The 15,738-nt window shown below is 37.4% G+C and overlaps 1 protein-coding gene across 4 annotated transcripts in view; it reads left to right on the top strand.

Moving 5' to 3' along the window:
- The window catches only part of FBXW7 (F-box and WD repeat domain containing 7), a 135,401-nt gene that overhangs the window by 81,641 nt on the left and 38,022 nt on the right, over positions 1-15,738 (top strand). For 2 of the 4 annotated variants that reach the window (XM_070757820.1, XM_070757821.1), the window contains 2 exons: positions 11,679-11,761; positions 14,891-15,032. In XM_070757820.1, coding sequence (XP_070613921.1) covers positions 11,679-11,761; positions 14,891-15,032 — 225 coding nt within the window. Of the gene's footprint in view, positions 1-2,999; positions 3,063-7,467; positions 7,657-11,678; positions 11,762-14,890; positions 15,033-15,738 lie in introns of those variants that run through there. The other 2 variants (XM_070757822.1, XM_070757823.1) reach the window with 2 other exon arrangements.

Genomic DNA, 15,738 nt, shown 5'->3' with positions numbered 1-15,738 from the left:
ATAGAGAGATGGAAAAACTCCCCTTCCCAAGGAGGCGTTGGTAATCTCCTGGGCCCAGCTCCGTGTCACCTCCCTGCTGGCCGAAACAAATCTTCCTTTTTTTAATCAAAATAAATAAGATGATAACTATATATTCATTCTAGACTTCATTTTAAGGCCTCATTTAAAGTAATTTGCCTTCTATATAATACTTATACAGTAAAGCACTGAATCTGCCTGCCTGCCCGCCTGTCTTTTTAAACCACCAAGACATTCAGATGATAGTCTAGAAACATAGAAGACTGACGGCAGAAAAAGACCTCATGGTCCATCTAGTCTGCCCTTATACTATTTCCTGTGTTTTATCTTAGGATGGATATATGTTTATCCCAGGCATGTTTAAATTCAGTTACTGTGGATTTACCAACCACGTCTGCTGGAAGTTTGTTCCAAGGATGTACTACTCTTTCAGTGAAATAATATTTCCTCATGTTGCTTTTGATCTTTCCCCCCAACTAACTTCAGATTGTGTCCCCTTGTTCTTGTGTTCACTTTCCTATTAAAAACACTTCCCTCCTGAACCTTATTTAACCCTTTAACATATTTAAATGTTTCGATCATGTCCCCCCCTTTTCCTTCTGTCCTCCAGACTATACAGATTGAGTTCATTAAGTCTTTCCTGATACGTTTTACGCTTAAGACCTTCCACCATTCTTGTAGCCCATCTTTGGACCCGGTCAATTTTGTCAATATCTTTTTGTAGGTGAGGTCTCCAGAACTGAACACAGTATTCCAAATGTTGTCTCACCAGCGCTCTATATAAGGGGATCACAATCTCCCTCTTCCTGCTTGTTATACCTCTAGCTATGCAGCCAAGCATCCTACTTGCTTTTCCTACTGCCCGATCACACTGCTCACCCATTTTGAGACTGTCAGAAATCACTACCCCTAAATCCTTCTCTTCTGAAGTTTTTGCTAACACAGTACTGCCAATGCAATACTCAGATTGAGGATTCCTTTTCCCCAAGTGCATTATTTTACATTTGGAAACATTAAACTGCAGTTTCCATTGCTTTGACAATTCATCTAGTAAAGCTAAATCATTTACCATATTACAGACCCCTCCAGAAATATCAACCCTATTGCACACTTTAGAGTCATCGGCAAATAGGCAAACCTTCCCTACCAAACCTTCCCCTATGTCACTCACAAACATATTAAAAAGAATAGGACCCAGAACACACCCTTGTGGCACACCGCTTGTAACCTGTCTCTGCTCAGAATACTCGCCATTAAAAATAACTCTCTGATGTCTATGCTTCAGCCAGCTTGAAATCCACTGAACTATCCAGGAATTAAGTCCAATCTTCACTAATTTATCTATCAGCTCTTTATGTGGAACCGTATCAAAGGCTTTGCTGAAGTCCAGGTAGGCAATATCCATGGCACCACCTTCATCCAACACCTTTGTGACATAGTCAAAGAAATCAATGAGATTAGTCTGACATGATTTGCCTTCAGTAAAGCCATGCTGATTTGGGTCCAATAAGTTATTGTTTTTTAGGTACTGATTTATCCTCTTTGAGTAGAGTCTCCATCGTTTTAACTGTAACTGATGTCAAGCTGACTGGCCTGTAGTTACCAGTTTCTCCTCTACTGCCCTTCTTGTGGATAGGCACAACACTGGCCATTCTCCAATCCTCAGGAACATCTCCTGGTAACAGGGATTGGTTAAACAAATCATTCAGGGGGGTAGCAATGACAGATCTGAGTTCTTTAAGAACTCTGGGGTGGATGCCATCTGGACCCATTGCCTTATTTATCTTTAATCGTTCAAGTTCTTCTAAGACATCGTCTATATCAGTGATAGCAGACTTTTTTCCCCTCAGATGCCGAAAGAGCATGCGTGCAGGCAATTGTGCATGCGTGAGTGCCCACACCCATAATTTAATGTCTGGGGATGGTGAAAACAACTTCCCCCACCCCTCCCAGAGGCCCTCTGGAGCCTGGAAATGGCCTGTTTCCCAACTTCTGGTAGGCCCAGTAGGCTTGTGGTTTTTTGCCCTCCCCAGGTTCCAAAGGCTTCCCTGGAGTCAGGGGAGGTAAAATCACCCTCCCCCATCCCCTCAGAGGCTCTTTGGAAGCCAAAAATGCCTTCCCAGAGCCTCTGTGTGAACCAAAAATCAGCTGGCCAGCACACACATGTGCGCTGGAGCTGACCTAGGGCAATGGCTCGCATGCCAGCAGATATGGCTCCGCGTGCCACCTGTGCCTTAGATTCGCCATCACTGATCAAAATTCTCAACGATACCAACATAAATGGAGCAACTATTTTATTATAGGATTCTGGCAATGAAGAAATCAAAGAGTGGAACTCAATATTAGTACAATTTTGAATTTTGGCTTCCTAATAAGTTTTCCTCCCCCTAAGTTATAATAAGTTATAATATCATAATAAGGATATAATTTTTATAATTAATAATTTAGCCTTTATGTTTCCTAACTTTAAAGTTTAAAAATTGTTCTTGTAACTATTTAAAATAATTGTGCATGAGTAAATAATCTGCACTTACTTAGGTTGCAGCTTGAGGGAGCTGATTGCCTTCTCTAACAGCTCAGAGAATTCTCGATTCCTTTATCCTCATTTGATTCCTGTTTATGCCTGATTTATTTATTATTACTACTTGAAAATTGTTAAATTGTTAAATGTATTTGTTTTTGACATACTTAATATTGGTATCTCAATTCTTTATGTAAATTGTGGTTATAATACTTTCATTTCTTCGCCCCTTCCTATGAGACAACAGCCTAATTTCCTGTAAATTTTAATGTTATTGCCTTATTTGATACCAGCTTTTCCCTGAATATTTACCTATTTTGGAGAATTTGCCATAATAAAATGAAACACAGGAGTTAATTAAACTATTCTACATAACTGTTTTGAAGAGAATAGGGGTATATCTGAAAAAAGTATTAAAATATTAATCGAATATTAATTTCTTACTTCCTCTAGAATTTTGTTTTGCATGCCAACAAGATACAAAACATATCTAATAACTATCAAGAATCATTGGAAAGACGAGGTGCAATAATTTTGATTTACTATTTTATGGTATATTATAAGTCCAATAATTTGTGAGATGTTAATGCAAATTTTTTAAATATACTGTATAGTTCAGGCTAAATATAGTTATTTTTAACCGTTTATTTGGACTTGGACAGTTGGGCACAGGGAGGAAAGTTCTGGCCGAACCTTTTCCCTGAGATATTAGATTTTATATTTAAAGACATAAAGTGAACATTTTGTTTGACTTTCCCCACAGGAAGTCTATCATCTCACCACTTCATAGACAAATATACTTTTAAACTTTTTAAATGGTTTGAATCTAGGACATGTATTCTGTCATTGAGTTACTTCTTGTCTATAAACCTGTTGTGTTTTAAATTGGATTAGATTTAATTTATTAGATGTTTATTTTTATTACATTGTAAGTAAGTCAAGATGATAAGAATACGTAATATATTCCTTCTATTTGTACTGTAGTACTAACTGTATGTGGGCAGAAGGGGGGGTTCAAAGAGAATGGCTGGCTCCAAGTCACCAAACTGGCTTACACGCATAAGGATGGACTAGAATTTTTTATTTTTATTTTTATTATTTATTAGATTTGTATGCCGCCCCTCTCCGAAGACTCGGGGCGGCTAACAACAATAAAAAAGACAATGTAAACAAATCTAATATTAAAATAATCTAAAAAAAACCAATTTAAAGAACCAATCATACATACAAGCATACCATGTATAAATTCTATAAGCCTAGGGGGAAGGGAAAATTTCAATTCCCCCATGCCTGACGACAGAGGTGGGTTTTAAGGAGCTTGCAAAAGGCAAGGAGGGTGGGGGCAACTCTGATATCTGGGGGGAGCTGGTTCCAGAGGGTTGGGGCAGCCACAGAGAAGGCTCTTCTCCTGGGTCCCGCCAAACGACATTGTTTAGTCGATGGGACCCGGAGAAGGCCAACTCTGTGGGACCTAACCGGTCGCTGGAATTCGTGCAGCAGAAGAATTTGCTCTCTTTGATTTCTAGACTAGCACATTAACCACCATAACAAACTGCTTCTGCTATTTGTGAATTATCCGTGTGTGTGTGTGTGTGTGTGTGTGTGTGTGTGTGTGTATGTTTACATCATACAATACATGCTGTATTGGTGCCACATGATTATCCTGGGATAAATATATGTACTCTACTATTCTAAACTGTTCCAATGATGAAATAACATAGAAACCATTTTTTCATTCTCTAATATTATGGGAAATCAAATTTCCATCAGAAAATTTATCAGGATTTTGAATTATAAAGGTTGTACATAATCCGGCTTCCTATTCCATACTTAATTTCCAAAATTCAGAGGTAATGTGGATGGAAGGTTGATGTGACTGACTAGAGAAGAAAAATAAACAGGGTCCCACTATTTGTCGTCATGAGATTATAATTAGATGCAAATAAACATGCAAAGCTTGTGTGTCTTATTGGTTACTGCAATGTACATATAGCCCTTCTCTATATAGAATTTTGAAAGTCACTCTGGTGTAGTTGTTAAAGTATTGGTGTAGAAACCAGGAGACTGTGAGTCAGTCACTTTATCTTAGCTGTAGGAAGGAGGCAATGGTGAACCTTCCAAGAAAATAGGCTGTCTCTAAGAATTGGATACAACTGAACAGAAGGAAAAAATACAGAATTACTGTATATCTTATGTTTCATAATATGGTAAGAACTGTATTGTTTCAGGACTGTATACTAAGCAATAGCATAAAAAGCAAACATAGCAATCATTAAATGGTTTAAATCTCTTTTAGTCTCAGCAGCATCGTAATTTAATACATGTAAATCCTCAATTTAGGATCACAATTGAGCCAAAATTTCTGTTAACTAAAAGACACAGTTGTTAAGTGAGATTGGCCCCACTTTATAACTTTTCACAGTTGTTAAGCAAAGATCCCATTGACCTTGTTTGTAAGAAAATCTCAAAAGGTGATCGCATAACCCTGGGACACTGCAACTCATAAATATAAGTCTCCACAAGTCTGAATTTTGATCACATGATTGTTGGATACTGCAATCCAACAAGTGGAGAAAGCAGTCATACGTCACTTATTTCAGTGCCTTTGTAAGTTTGAATGGTCACTAAACAAAATGTTGTAAGTTGATGACTTACATATATAATGTGTATAATTCTTACATTGCCTATGATTGGAATCAGTAGAACGATGCAAATGTATCATAACAATCATGATGTTTGGAGTTGCTTACTAATAGATTATAAATTAGAAACTCACATATTGTGTGCACACTTAAAATTTTTCTCAATATTTTATACTACAGTACAAGCAAGGGAAAGTAGAGTGTTAATGGCAAAGATGCCATCTGGAGAAACTATGAACATACCTTCTACACAAGTGCCATACTGCAGTTATTAACAGTCGAGAAAGCATCCTGTTCAGAACATGTCATAGTTCTACTTGATTTAGCAAACTTCTGCTGATGGTTTTATGTTTGTGCATCTAGAACATACTGCTTTTATCTCCCTGCAGTATAAATTATTTTCCTTTTAAAGGTGTTGGAACTGCTGTATTTTTATAAATCCAGTTAGCTACCCTGTTTCCCCGAAAATAAGACGTACCCAGAAAGTAAGGAATGTCAGAGGTTTTGCAGAATTTGCTAATATAAGGTACCCCCCGAAAACAAGGCGTAGTCAAGTTTACATACGGTACGGTGGAAAAACATACGGTACCATTCAAAGCTGTTCATAGCGGTACCATAATAATGTGGCATCCCCTGCTGGCCCCTTCCATCACTTTGTACCGTCCAGTACAGCAGACACAGTCTGCTGCTGTCTCACCGCCATTACAGTCTCCACTACAGTGCGTAGACTGTAGTTCCTCTGGTGGCCGGAAGCTGCAATAGCGGGAGTATACTGTTGTATCATATAAGTGCCGTCGTTTGTGTGTGTGGGTGCCATACTGACAGGTACCGTACCGTAATCAGTGTACCGTACGGTACACTGTCTTTGGGGGGTGTCAGCTTTTCTGCCTGTGAATTTGTCTTATTTGAGAAATATAAGGCATCCCCCCGAAAATAAGACGTAGCACAACTTTTGGAGCAAAAATTAATATAAGACAGTGTCTTATTTTCGGGGAAACACGGTATGTGTAGCAATGACTATGGTTTGTCCATGATTGCTTGGAGAATATCTGAAGAAGTGGTGTTGGTTTATTCCTCTTAAAATCAACATAAGAAATCAAGAACTTTCAATTGTGTCTTAGTTCCTTTTATTAGTGAGCTTTACTTACTAATACGTAGTAAGAACTAATAAAAGGGAACAGGGCACTTATTTCCTGATAGAATATGCAAGCCTTCCCTTTGAATTACCCTCTTTTATAGGCTATTGTGGGATATCTAATGGTGAAAGAAAAATGGTCACATGATTTCTGAGAGATTTCTAAGTAATATTCTTTTTTTTTTAAATTTTTCATTTCCTACTTTCTGAATAAAGGCTACAATTAGTGCATCTTAGAAGAAGGAATAGATTTCAAAACACACTTTAAAAAGAAGTGTGATGGAAGCAAGTTATCACGGAAAGTCATGGAATAAATATTTTTCATTTTAGTTGTAACCCAAAACCAATTAGGAAATATTTTCAGGGTGCCACGTTTAATGTGAATTAGATGATCTCATTTTGGAATTGCAGCTTAACGTTTGTATCTTCCTGGCAGGATGATGCTTAATAAGATTGGACCGAATGTTAAATATTCCAATGCCATGAGGGTTTTTTTCCTCAAATAAGAAATGAGATTGCCAAAAGGAATGCTCATCTCAGATTATTATACAATTAACTGTACTTTATGGAGCATTTTCTGCATCCCTTAGGTTTGGCTCAAAGGTGCAGATAGATTGCCTGAGGGCCACAGTGCACTTGTGAGGAGAGAAAATTAACTTGTTTGCTGCAGTTGGCAGTTATTTAGCCAGGGCTATTCTGCTTTGGTTTAAAACGAGGGAAGATAAATTATTGGCCTCGGAACGATAGAGTTTCCGTGCTTCCCCCAGTCCCAGTGGCCAATGTGAGCAAGGCACGGGGGCTGCTTTAATTTCCTGCCGAAGTCCTTCCCTTGCTCTACGCTCACAGGCTCCTTGGAACGGGAGCACCATGTAATTGATGTGCAGCCTGCATTGCTGAAACTTGGACTGCACCATTCTCAGCGTGAGGGAAGATGTAATCCGAGCTCTCTGCGCCGCCGAGGGAGGAATCCGTTCAGTCAGGGCTTTTGACTGGGCAGAGGCTCCTCCAATAATCTTCCCTCCCGATCTCATTATTTTCCCCTCAAGTTCTCCCTCGGCAAGCGCCTGCGTATGTATGTGTGTGTGCCGGGCGAAGCGGTGGGATCGCCAGCTTGCTTCTCGTTCGCAGCGGAGTTTTGGCTGCCGGTTCTGTTGCCCGGTCTTCCTTCCCTGACGTGCCCGAGCATGTCCACATTAGAGTCCGTGACATATCTACCTGAAAAAGGTTTATATTGCCAACGATTGCCCAGCAGCCGGATACTTGGCGGCACCGAATCTCTAAAGGGGAAAAATACCGACAACATGGGCTTCTACGGCACTTTAAAGATGATTTTTTACAAAGTGAGTAGCAACTCGCGCGCTTTCGACGGAGGCATTATTATTCTGCATGGTAGCTAGTAGAAGAGGAAGGGAGGGAGGAAAAAAATCCGTATCATTGTAGATGGCTGCAGTATCTCCGTGGTTTCCCCCCTCCTTTTAGTGGGTGGCTGGATGCTTAAAATTCTGCGTGCTGGGTAAAAAAAGCAAATAGCGACGAGGCTCAGTTGAGATGCGAAATGCTTTTATTTTAAAATCAGGGAAAGATCAAATTATTTACCTTCGACTGAAACGGGTCTTTACGTTCAGCTCAGCGCTTTAAAGCTTCTTCTTCTTCTTTTTTTTAAAGTAGACCTTCCCTCCGTATTCTCGTTTTGCATATTGTCTCCGGGAAAGTATTTTTATTTTCTTAATGCTGCCGCCCTTGAAACAAATAATTCTATGGCTTCTATGTAAATATTGGCATCAGGGAGGAATTTTAAAGATGTGCCTGGTGCATTCCCAGTAGCAGTGCAGAAAAAACAGGCTACGGGATCTGTTCTTTCCAATAATAATGTTCATACTATATTAATAGTTTGCTATGAAATGCAAATGTTTTCACGAGTATTTAGGAATGTTTTGCGTTATATAGTAGCGCCGCATTAGATTACTCTGAGGGGAATAAACTTCTTTATAGGATGATGTAGGATGATTTATTACCGTCTTTTTTTTTAATACAGTGTGCATTGCAGAGCTAGTGCATATTTCACAATCCAGATTAAATAAGGAGAGAAAAAGTTTATAATGCAGATATTGAAAAAAACAGAGTTTGATAACATACTTTGGCAGCTATAGAAACACTTTTGAATATATCCTGTACTTCTGAGACAATGAAGTTGTGTTTAAAGTGGGAGTTTATGTTACAGCTCTGACTCCCGAAATTTACCTGAAGGAAAATTTTTTTTTCTGTGAAGGCCTTGTTATCATGCTATCCCACAGGAAAATCAAATTAAAGATTAAAAACATTTTTCCTGAATAAACATGTTAATGTTAAATGAGGAAAATGAGGAATCGTTTTCCAGTGGTTTCCTCATTCCCCAGTACATGGGTGAAAATATGGTTTCTGTTATTCTGTGTCCTGTTTTAAAGAAGAGACATGCTTGTAAAAAAGGTTGTTTTCTCATTTTGGTTTTTAATTTTGTTTGGTAGCATGCAGATACTCCATATGAGCCAGAATCATGAGATAGGTTAACTTCAATATTGAGAAAGTGACATGAATATGCAGAGCAATTTACATAGAATATTGTCCAAAATGAAATGTAATACGTTCGTTATCATTATCAAAGCAACAGTACCAGCTCAATAATTAATTAACCATTTAATAGAAAAAATAAGCATGATATGCTTTGAAGGGCAGTATATCTTGGACATTACAAAGAATATTTTCAAAAACCAATAGGAAAATATTGGTACGATATCAGTTACTTAAAACATTTATTGTATTATGAAATATCAACAAAATAAAAACCCATCAATTTCTATATTGAACATTCTGCTCAAACATGTATGCTATGTTACTTAACCAGTGTAGCAAGTTAGGGCTACATTGGTCAAATTTGAAAAGTTTGCATCATAAATAGATTTTAATAAACCTGTTCTAAGCAATGTCATGCAGTAATAGAACTGTATTTTATAAAATTATTGCATATAGTTTTAAGTTCAATTGCTTGCCTAGAAGTTTCTTAAACTCACTGAGCGTATTAGCATTTAATAATTTGTTTGACTCAATATGTTGATTACTGTAGATGTACTTTAAAACAAAATCTTTTTTTAAAGAATTCTCTGGAAATTGGAGTAAAATCTTCATAAATTCGCACTCCCCTCCCACATTATTCTCATTAGGAAAAAAAAAGTTTTATTAAATCTGTCAAGAGGAATTAGAAATGCAAGGAACATCTCACAGAAAAGCAATTTAATTTCCTTGATTCCTTTTCATAAAATGTTTTCAAATAATTATGCAAGAACCAGTCAGCTATTCTCCAGAGCACCTGAGGATAAGTCAAGAAGTAATAGGTGGAAACTAATCAAGGAGAGAAGCAATTTAGAATAAAGAGAAAATTCCGGACAGAACAATGAAACAGCTTGCCTCCAAAAGTTGTTAATCCTCCAATGCCAGAAGTTTTTAAGATGTTAAGTAGTGTAGGGTCTCCTGCCCAAGCAGGGTGTTGAGCTAGAAGACCTTCAAGATCCCTTCCAACTCTGTTATTATTATTATTATTAACCTTTATATATATTTATTCATTCAGTTACAGGCCACCCGAGTCCTCAACTCTGAGCAACGTACAATTAAAAAGAAATAGAAAAAAAGAACAAATATGAAAGAAGACAGCTGATAGAAAAACTAAACCAAAATCATAGGCCCTCTATAACCACTCAGTTCTAAAGCATGGGAGAATAAGCATATATTAATACTTTTCAGAAAGTTATTAAAATAAGGACAATGTGCATCTCATTTTAATCTCATCCTTCTTTGTATGTTTATGCTTTTTTTCCATTTTTAGGAAATTGAAAAAGCTAATACTGTACTTGTAAACCTATGTTACCAGATTATAGAAAATAAATTATAATGTATGTGTGTAGAAATAAATGTAGCAAACATTTTGAAAGCCTAATAATAACTATGGCAGTGATGATGAATCTTTTTTTGTTGCATGTCAAAAATGGCAGCGCGCATGCGCTAGTACCCATAATGCAACACGCCCCCCCCCCCACATGCTCATGCAACACCACCACCCGGAACCCACGCTGTGCACACGGCCCATTCAGAATTTTCTTGAGAAAAATTGTACAAAGTCAACTACAGCCGGTTTGATGCCCCCATGTGAGCCCCACTATGCCTGCCGCTAGTTGATCCGATCTGAAGAAGGAGCAGAGGGTGGCCACCCAGTCTGCAAATGCTACCCCGTGCGCCTGAGCTGACTCTCAGCATTAATAATAATAATAATAATAATAATAATAATAATAATAATTTATTAGATTTGTATGCCGCCCCTCTCCGAAGACTCGGGGCGGCTCACAACAATAATAAAAACAATATTATAGTTGAACAAATCTAATACTAAAAAACATATAAAACCCTATCATTATTTAAAAAAACCAAACAACACATTCATACCAAACATAAAACAAAGTATAAAAGAGCCTGGGGGGGGAAAGGTGTCTCAACTCCCCCATGCCTGGCGGTATAAGTGAGTCTTGAGTAGTTTATGAAAGACAGGGAGGGTGGGGGCAATTCTAATCTCCAGGGGGAGTTGATTCCAGAGGGCCGGGGCCGCCACAGAGAAGGCTGTTCCCCTGGGGCCCGCCAAACGACATTGTTTACTCGACGGGACCCGGAGAAGGCCAACTCATTCCTTGTGCACAGCCCTGCCACCCCAGAAAAGCAGCAATTGCAGGGTGAAAGGGCAAGACCTGATCCCTTGCGCACCCTGTTGTCTTCTCTGCTTTCGCCACTGCTGCTGCTTACCTAAGCGCACGTGCGTTTGGCCAGTGGCCAGCTCACTCGCCTGCCTGCCTGCTCACACCACAGTTAAAATTGCTGAAAATAGAGGCGGTTAGAGGCACAGACGATCTCAGCCACCCTGCCCAAATTGGCGGGGCAGCCCAGCTCTGACACTCTGCCATTCAGCACATGCACACAGCTTTTGGACGAGGCTTTTTTGAAGCCTGGGGAGAGAAAAAGTGGCCGCCCACCTCCAGAAGGCTGAAAATCAACTGGCCAACGTGTGCATACACAGTGGAGCTGATATATGGCAACGCCTCGCGTGCCCTCAGATATGGCTCCACGTGCCATAGGTTCGCCATCACGGAACTATGGCCTGCGAGATTGTACAAAAGGTTGTTGAACTGTTGGAATTATTTAAAATTATAAATCAGAATGACCATTCAAAGGGACTAAAGCATCTATAAAAAGAGGGGTTCCCCCCCCCCAAAGTAATACAAACTGTTCATTACAGTTCTACCTTAAGGTGGGAAGCTAACATCTTTTCTCTTGTCCCATTTTACAGATGAAAAGAAAGTTAGACCATGGCTCAGAGGTCCGTTCTTTTTCACTGGGAAAGAAACCCTGTAAAGTCTCAGAATATACAAGGTAATTTGGTGTAATAAACTGTCATCTTTTTTTCAGATGCTTTATCATATGCTGTTCAGGCACCTATTTCATGTTTATACTCAAACCAAAATTCAGATCTCTGAAAAAGACTGCAAATTTGACATTTAATTGCTCACTACAGAAATATTAGAAATAAGGCTTTAATAGTGCTATCTTCATACAAAGACTCTTGCAGGCCAGGACACTTTCACAGTTTACTGGATTGTTTGGAATATAGGTTTGACAGTATATCTGATGGTAATCATAACATTCTTGCATGCAACAGCATGATACTTCCTGACTCATTGAATTATAACCGTAACAGAGTGTGGAGTTCCATTTATAAATTAAAGCAACATACATTCATCATGAGCCAGCCTTGTCATTTTATCAACCCTTTAATTTCTTTTGGCCATGAATTTCAGTATCAGTGCATTCAGTTCAGCTTTACTACTAACTGGTTGCCATAACAACTAAATACAGTTCTGCAGCATTTTGTCATGTACAAATCTGCATCACTGTAAAACTTGCTTTAACAGGCTATTTATCTATTATTTAAATATACATTATTTGCTTTATGAATTGAAATTTATTCATTTATATGTTATTCATAATTAGGCCTTCAACACTGCTAACTTTAAGAATTTTTTTAAAAAAATTATCTATCATACTCAGAATTTCCTGAACTGCAAGATGGGCAGCAGAAAAAAAAAAGATAAATATTTGTATGACCCTTCTCCCCTGCTCCCCCCTGCCATCCCCAGCTTACAAAAGTGTGACTGGACTTAAATTGAGTCTGAAGTTAACATTAAAAATATGGGAACTTCTTCATTCTAGCATAATCTGCTCTAATTGTTTCTATTTTGGAGGGGACATATTATAGATACTCCTATAAAACAATGCATTTTTGAAGACGATATAAGTATGAGGCAATGTTACTTTTTGGATTTGAATTACGGACGGAATGTTTGGAATTGATTTCATATCATTTAGTAACCTGTATCTATGAAATCCAAAGTTCCTTGAATTTTTATTAGACAAATGAAAATAATAGTTAATACAAATGAATTCTTATTATAATCTTAAGATTATTTTATTATTCAATTTATTTAACAATGAAAAATCAAATAATTTGCACTCTAATGCCATCCTTATTAGACATTAGATCCTAATTTTGCTTTCAATAGGAGAATGTATTGAAAAATGAGTCTTCGGAGAGGGGCGGCATACAAATCTAAGTAATAAATAAATAAATAAATAAAATACTACTGTTAAATACAAAAAGCTTTCTTATACACTGAAGCGGTTAATTGATCCATCTTGAATGTTTTTGACTTCTGGTCTCCCTAACTAGTCTCTGAAGTAGAAGGTATTTTTTCCTTAGCCCTACTTCCTGACAGTCTTTCTAATTGTAAATACTTGAAAATAGAAAACTATACCTCCGTTTTTCTTTTAAATACATTTTAAATATTCCTGTACAAATGTTTTTCAAATATTTAGCCCTATAGTAATCTTAGAAGAACCGGAAAGGAAATAAGTCAGCAGCTATGTATTCAAAAGTATGTTAGCAATAAATGCACTGATTAGAAAAACTGAGTTCAAGCTTTGAATTTCTAAGCAAAAATTATTGCTATTCAGACATTTTGCTAAGTATTTTTCATAATTTAGCCTGTTCAAAGGCAAGTCCATATGTTTGTAATGAACAACGTACCATACATGGAGGTTAAAATTATTTTAAAACTTGAATATTTTCCTAGCTCTACTTTTTAATACAGGCGGTCCTTGACTTACAACAGTTCATTTAGTGACCATGCAAAGTTGCAGCAGTACTGAAAAATGTGATTTATGACCATTTTTTCACAGTTGCAACTTTGCAGTTTCCCCATGATTATGTGATCGAAATTCAGATACTTGGCAACTGGTTCGTATTTATACTGTGTGACAAGCAAAGTCAATGAGGAAGCCAGGTTCGCTTAACAACTGGGTTACTAATTTATCAACTGCAATGATTTAATTAACAACTGAGACAAGAAAGGTCATAAAATGGGCCAAAACACACTTAACAAATGTCTCAACAATAGAAATTTTGGCTCAGTTGGGGTTGTAAGTCGAGAACTACCTGTACTTTTAACCTGGAAAATGATTAAAAATTTATTTTTAGTTTTGATTAATATTTATATAAAGATAATTCTAAAATTATATTTTCTGAACAATCCAGAACAGATTTAGCTGTAAAGGGAGAAGGAAAAAGAGAAAGTTGAATTACTCAGCGGTGCAGTTACATAATGATGGCCACAGTACCACTTGTATATTAATTATTCACAAGTAAAGCAATAAAATATTTGTGTGTTATGCTTCTACTTTGGGTAGTATTGCCAGCCCTCTGTCTTTCCAAGCATATTATAAGCTGTAAAATACTCAACTAGGTATTTTGCTCCTCACTGTTTTTACCATTCTGTTTTCAGTGGACAGTCATCACCCCACGATAACTTGATGTACTCATTCTGCCTGACATGTTTTCAAAAGTTTTATTGGTTTATTTGCTTTTGCTTTTCAATGTGCATCTGAAGGGAGTGTATATTTGTTTGTTGCTCTATGAAAAATCAAGTTTTCTGTGTATAGCGTTGTTCTCTTTAATTCTCAGTAGCTATGTTTTTGCTCTTATTTTTTTTGCACTTTCCATATGAATTCACTTTGAGGTTTTATGGCTAAGTTTCAGCATATTACCTTGCAATGCCCAAATAATCATAAACTGATATATAAACACCAGGGATTGTGAGATTTAAAATAATTGGACTATGTAACTGAAATTCAAAAATATTAGTGAATCAGTGTAAACCCTTTGATATATCTAAAGTAATACTTCAGATTCCTCATTTTTGAATAACATTCCTTCAATAAATTAAGCTGAACTTGATTTACATTTTGTTAATTTTTTAATTTTATAGATGCCGCTTTTTTTGGAAATTTCATAGCCTTATAAAATATGAAAAAGTGAATTTGAAAAGGAGATGGGATTGGGCAATGAAATTTGCTTAAATAATTAGGATTGAACTTGCTAAAAGAAATGTTATATTTGATATAAATAAATATTTCTGGAATCTGAATTAATTATTCTTCCTGCCATAGCACTACTGGACTTGTGCCTTGTTCAGCAACACCAACTACATTTGGAGATCTGAGAGCAGCCAATGGTCAAGGACAGCAACGCCGTCGCATTACATCTATCCAACCACCAACTGGGCTTCAGGAATGGCTAAAAATGTTTCAGGTAATAATAAGTTTCTTTAATTAGCTAATTGTAATACCTTCAGAATACCTTTTTGTGAATCTATTAGAACAAATGCAGAATATTTCACTACAAAATTATAGCACTTTATTTTTCTCTCTTCTTTTGAAATATTGTGAGGTGTGTATTCTGCTCTTCTTTCCTTTTTCCCAGTCTTTTTATTATAATAATATAAAGGCAACATTTACAAAAGGTTTTAAAATCTTTTAAACCTACGGGTTTTATCTGCAAGTTGCAGCTGACCTTAGGGGGCGGTGCTCATCTCCATTTCTAGTCCATTAAGCCACTGCTGTCTGAAAATGTTTTTATCGTCATGTGGGCAGTATGACATCACACTCATTGGAGAGCATGTGGTGAAACACAAAAACATTTATTTTCCCACCACATTTATATACAGTGGTACCTCTACCTAAGAATGCCTCTACTTGCGAACTTTTCTAGATAAGAACCGTGTTTACAAGATTTTTTTGCCTCTTAAGAACCATTTTCCACTTACAAACCTGAGTCTCCAAAACTGTAACCGGAAAAGGCAGGGAGAAGCCTCCGTGGGGCCCCTCTAGGAATCTTCTGGGAGGAAATAGGGCCGGAAAAGGTGGGGAGAAGCCTCCACGGGGCCTCTCTAGGAATCTCCTGGGAGAAAATAGGGCCTCCACCCTCCCTGTGGTTTCCCCAATCACACATATTATTT

This window comes from Erythrolamprus reginae, chromosome 7 (genome assembly GCF_031021105.1).
Source record: "Erythrolamprus reginae isolate rEryReg1 chromosome 7, rEryReg1.hap1, whole genome shotgun sequence".
Taxonomy (NCBI): domain Eukaryota; kingdom Metazoa; phylum Chordata; class Lepidosauria; order Squamata; family Dipsadidae; genus Erythrolamprus; species Erythrolamprus reginae.
Note: the sequence above shows the minus strand (reverse complement) of the source record. Positions and strands in the feature narration are given on the sequence as shown.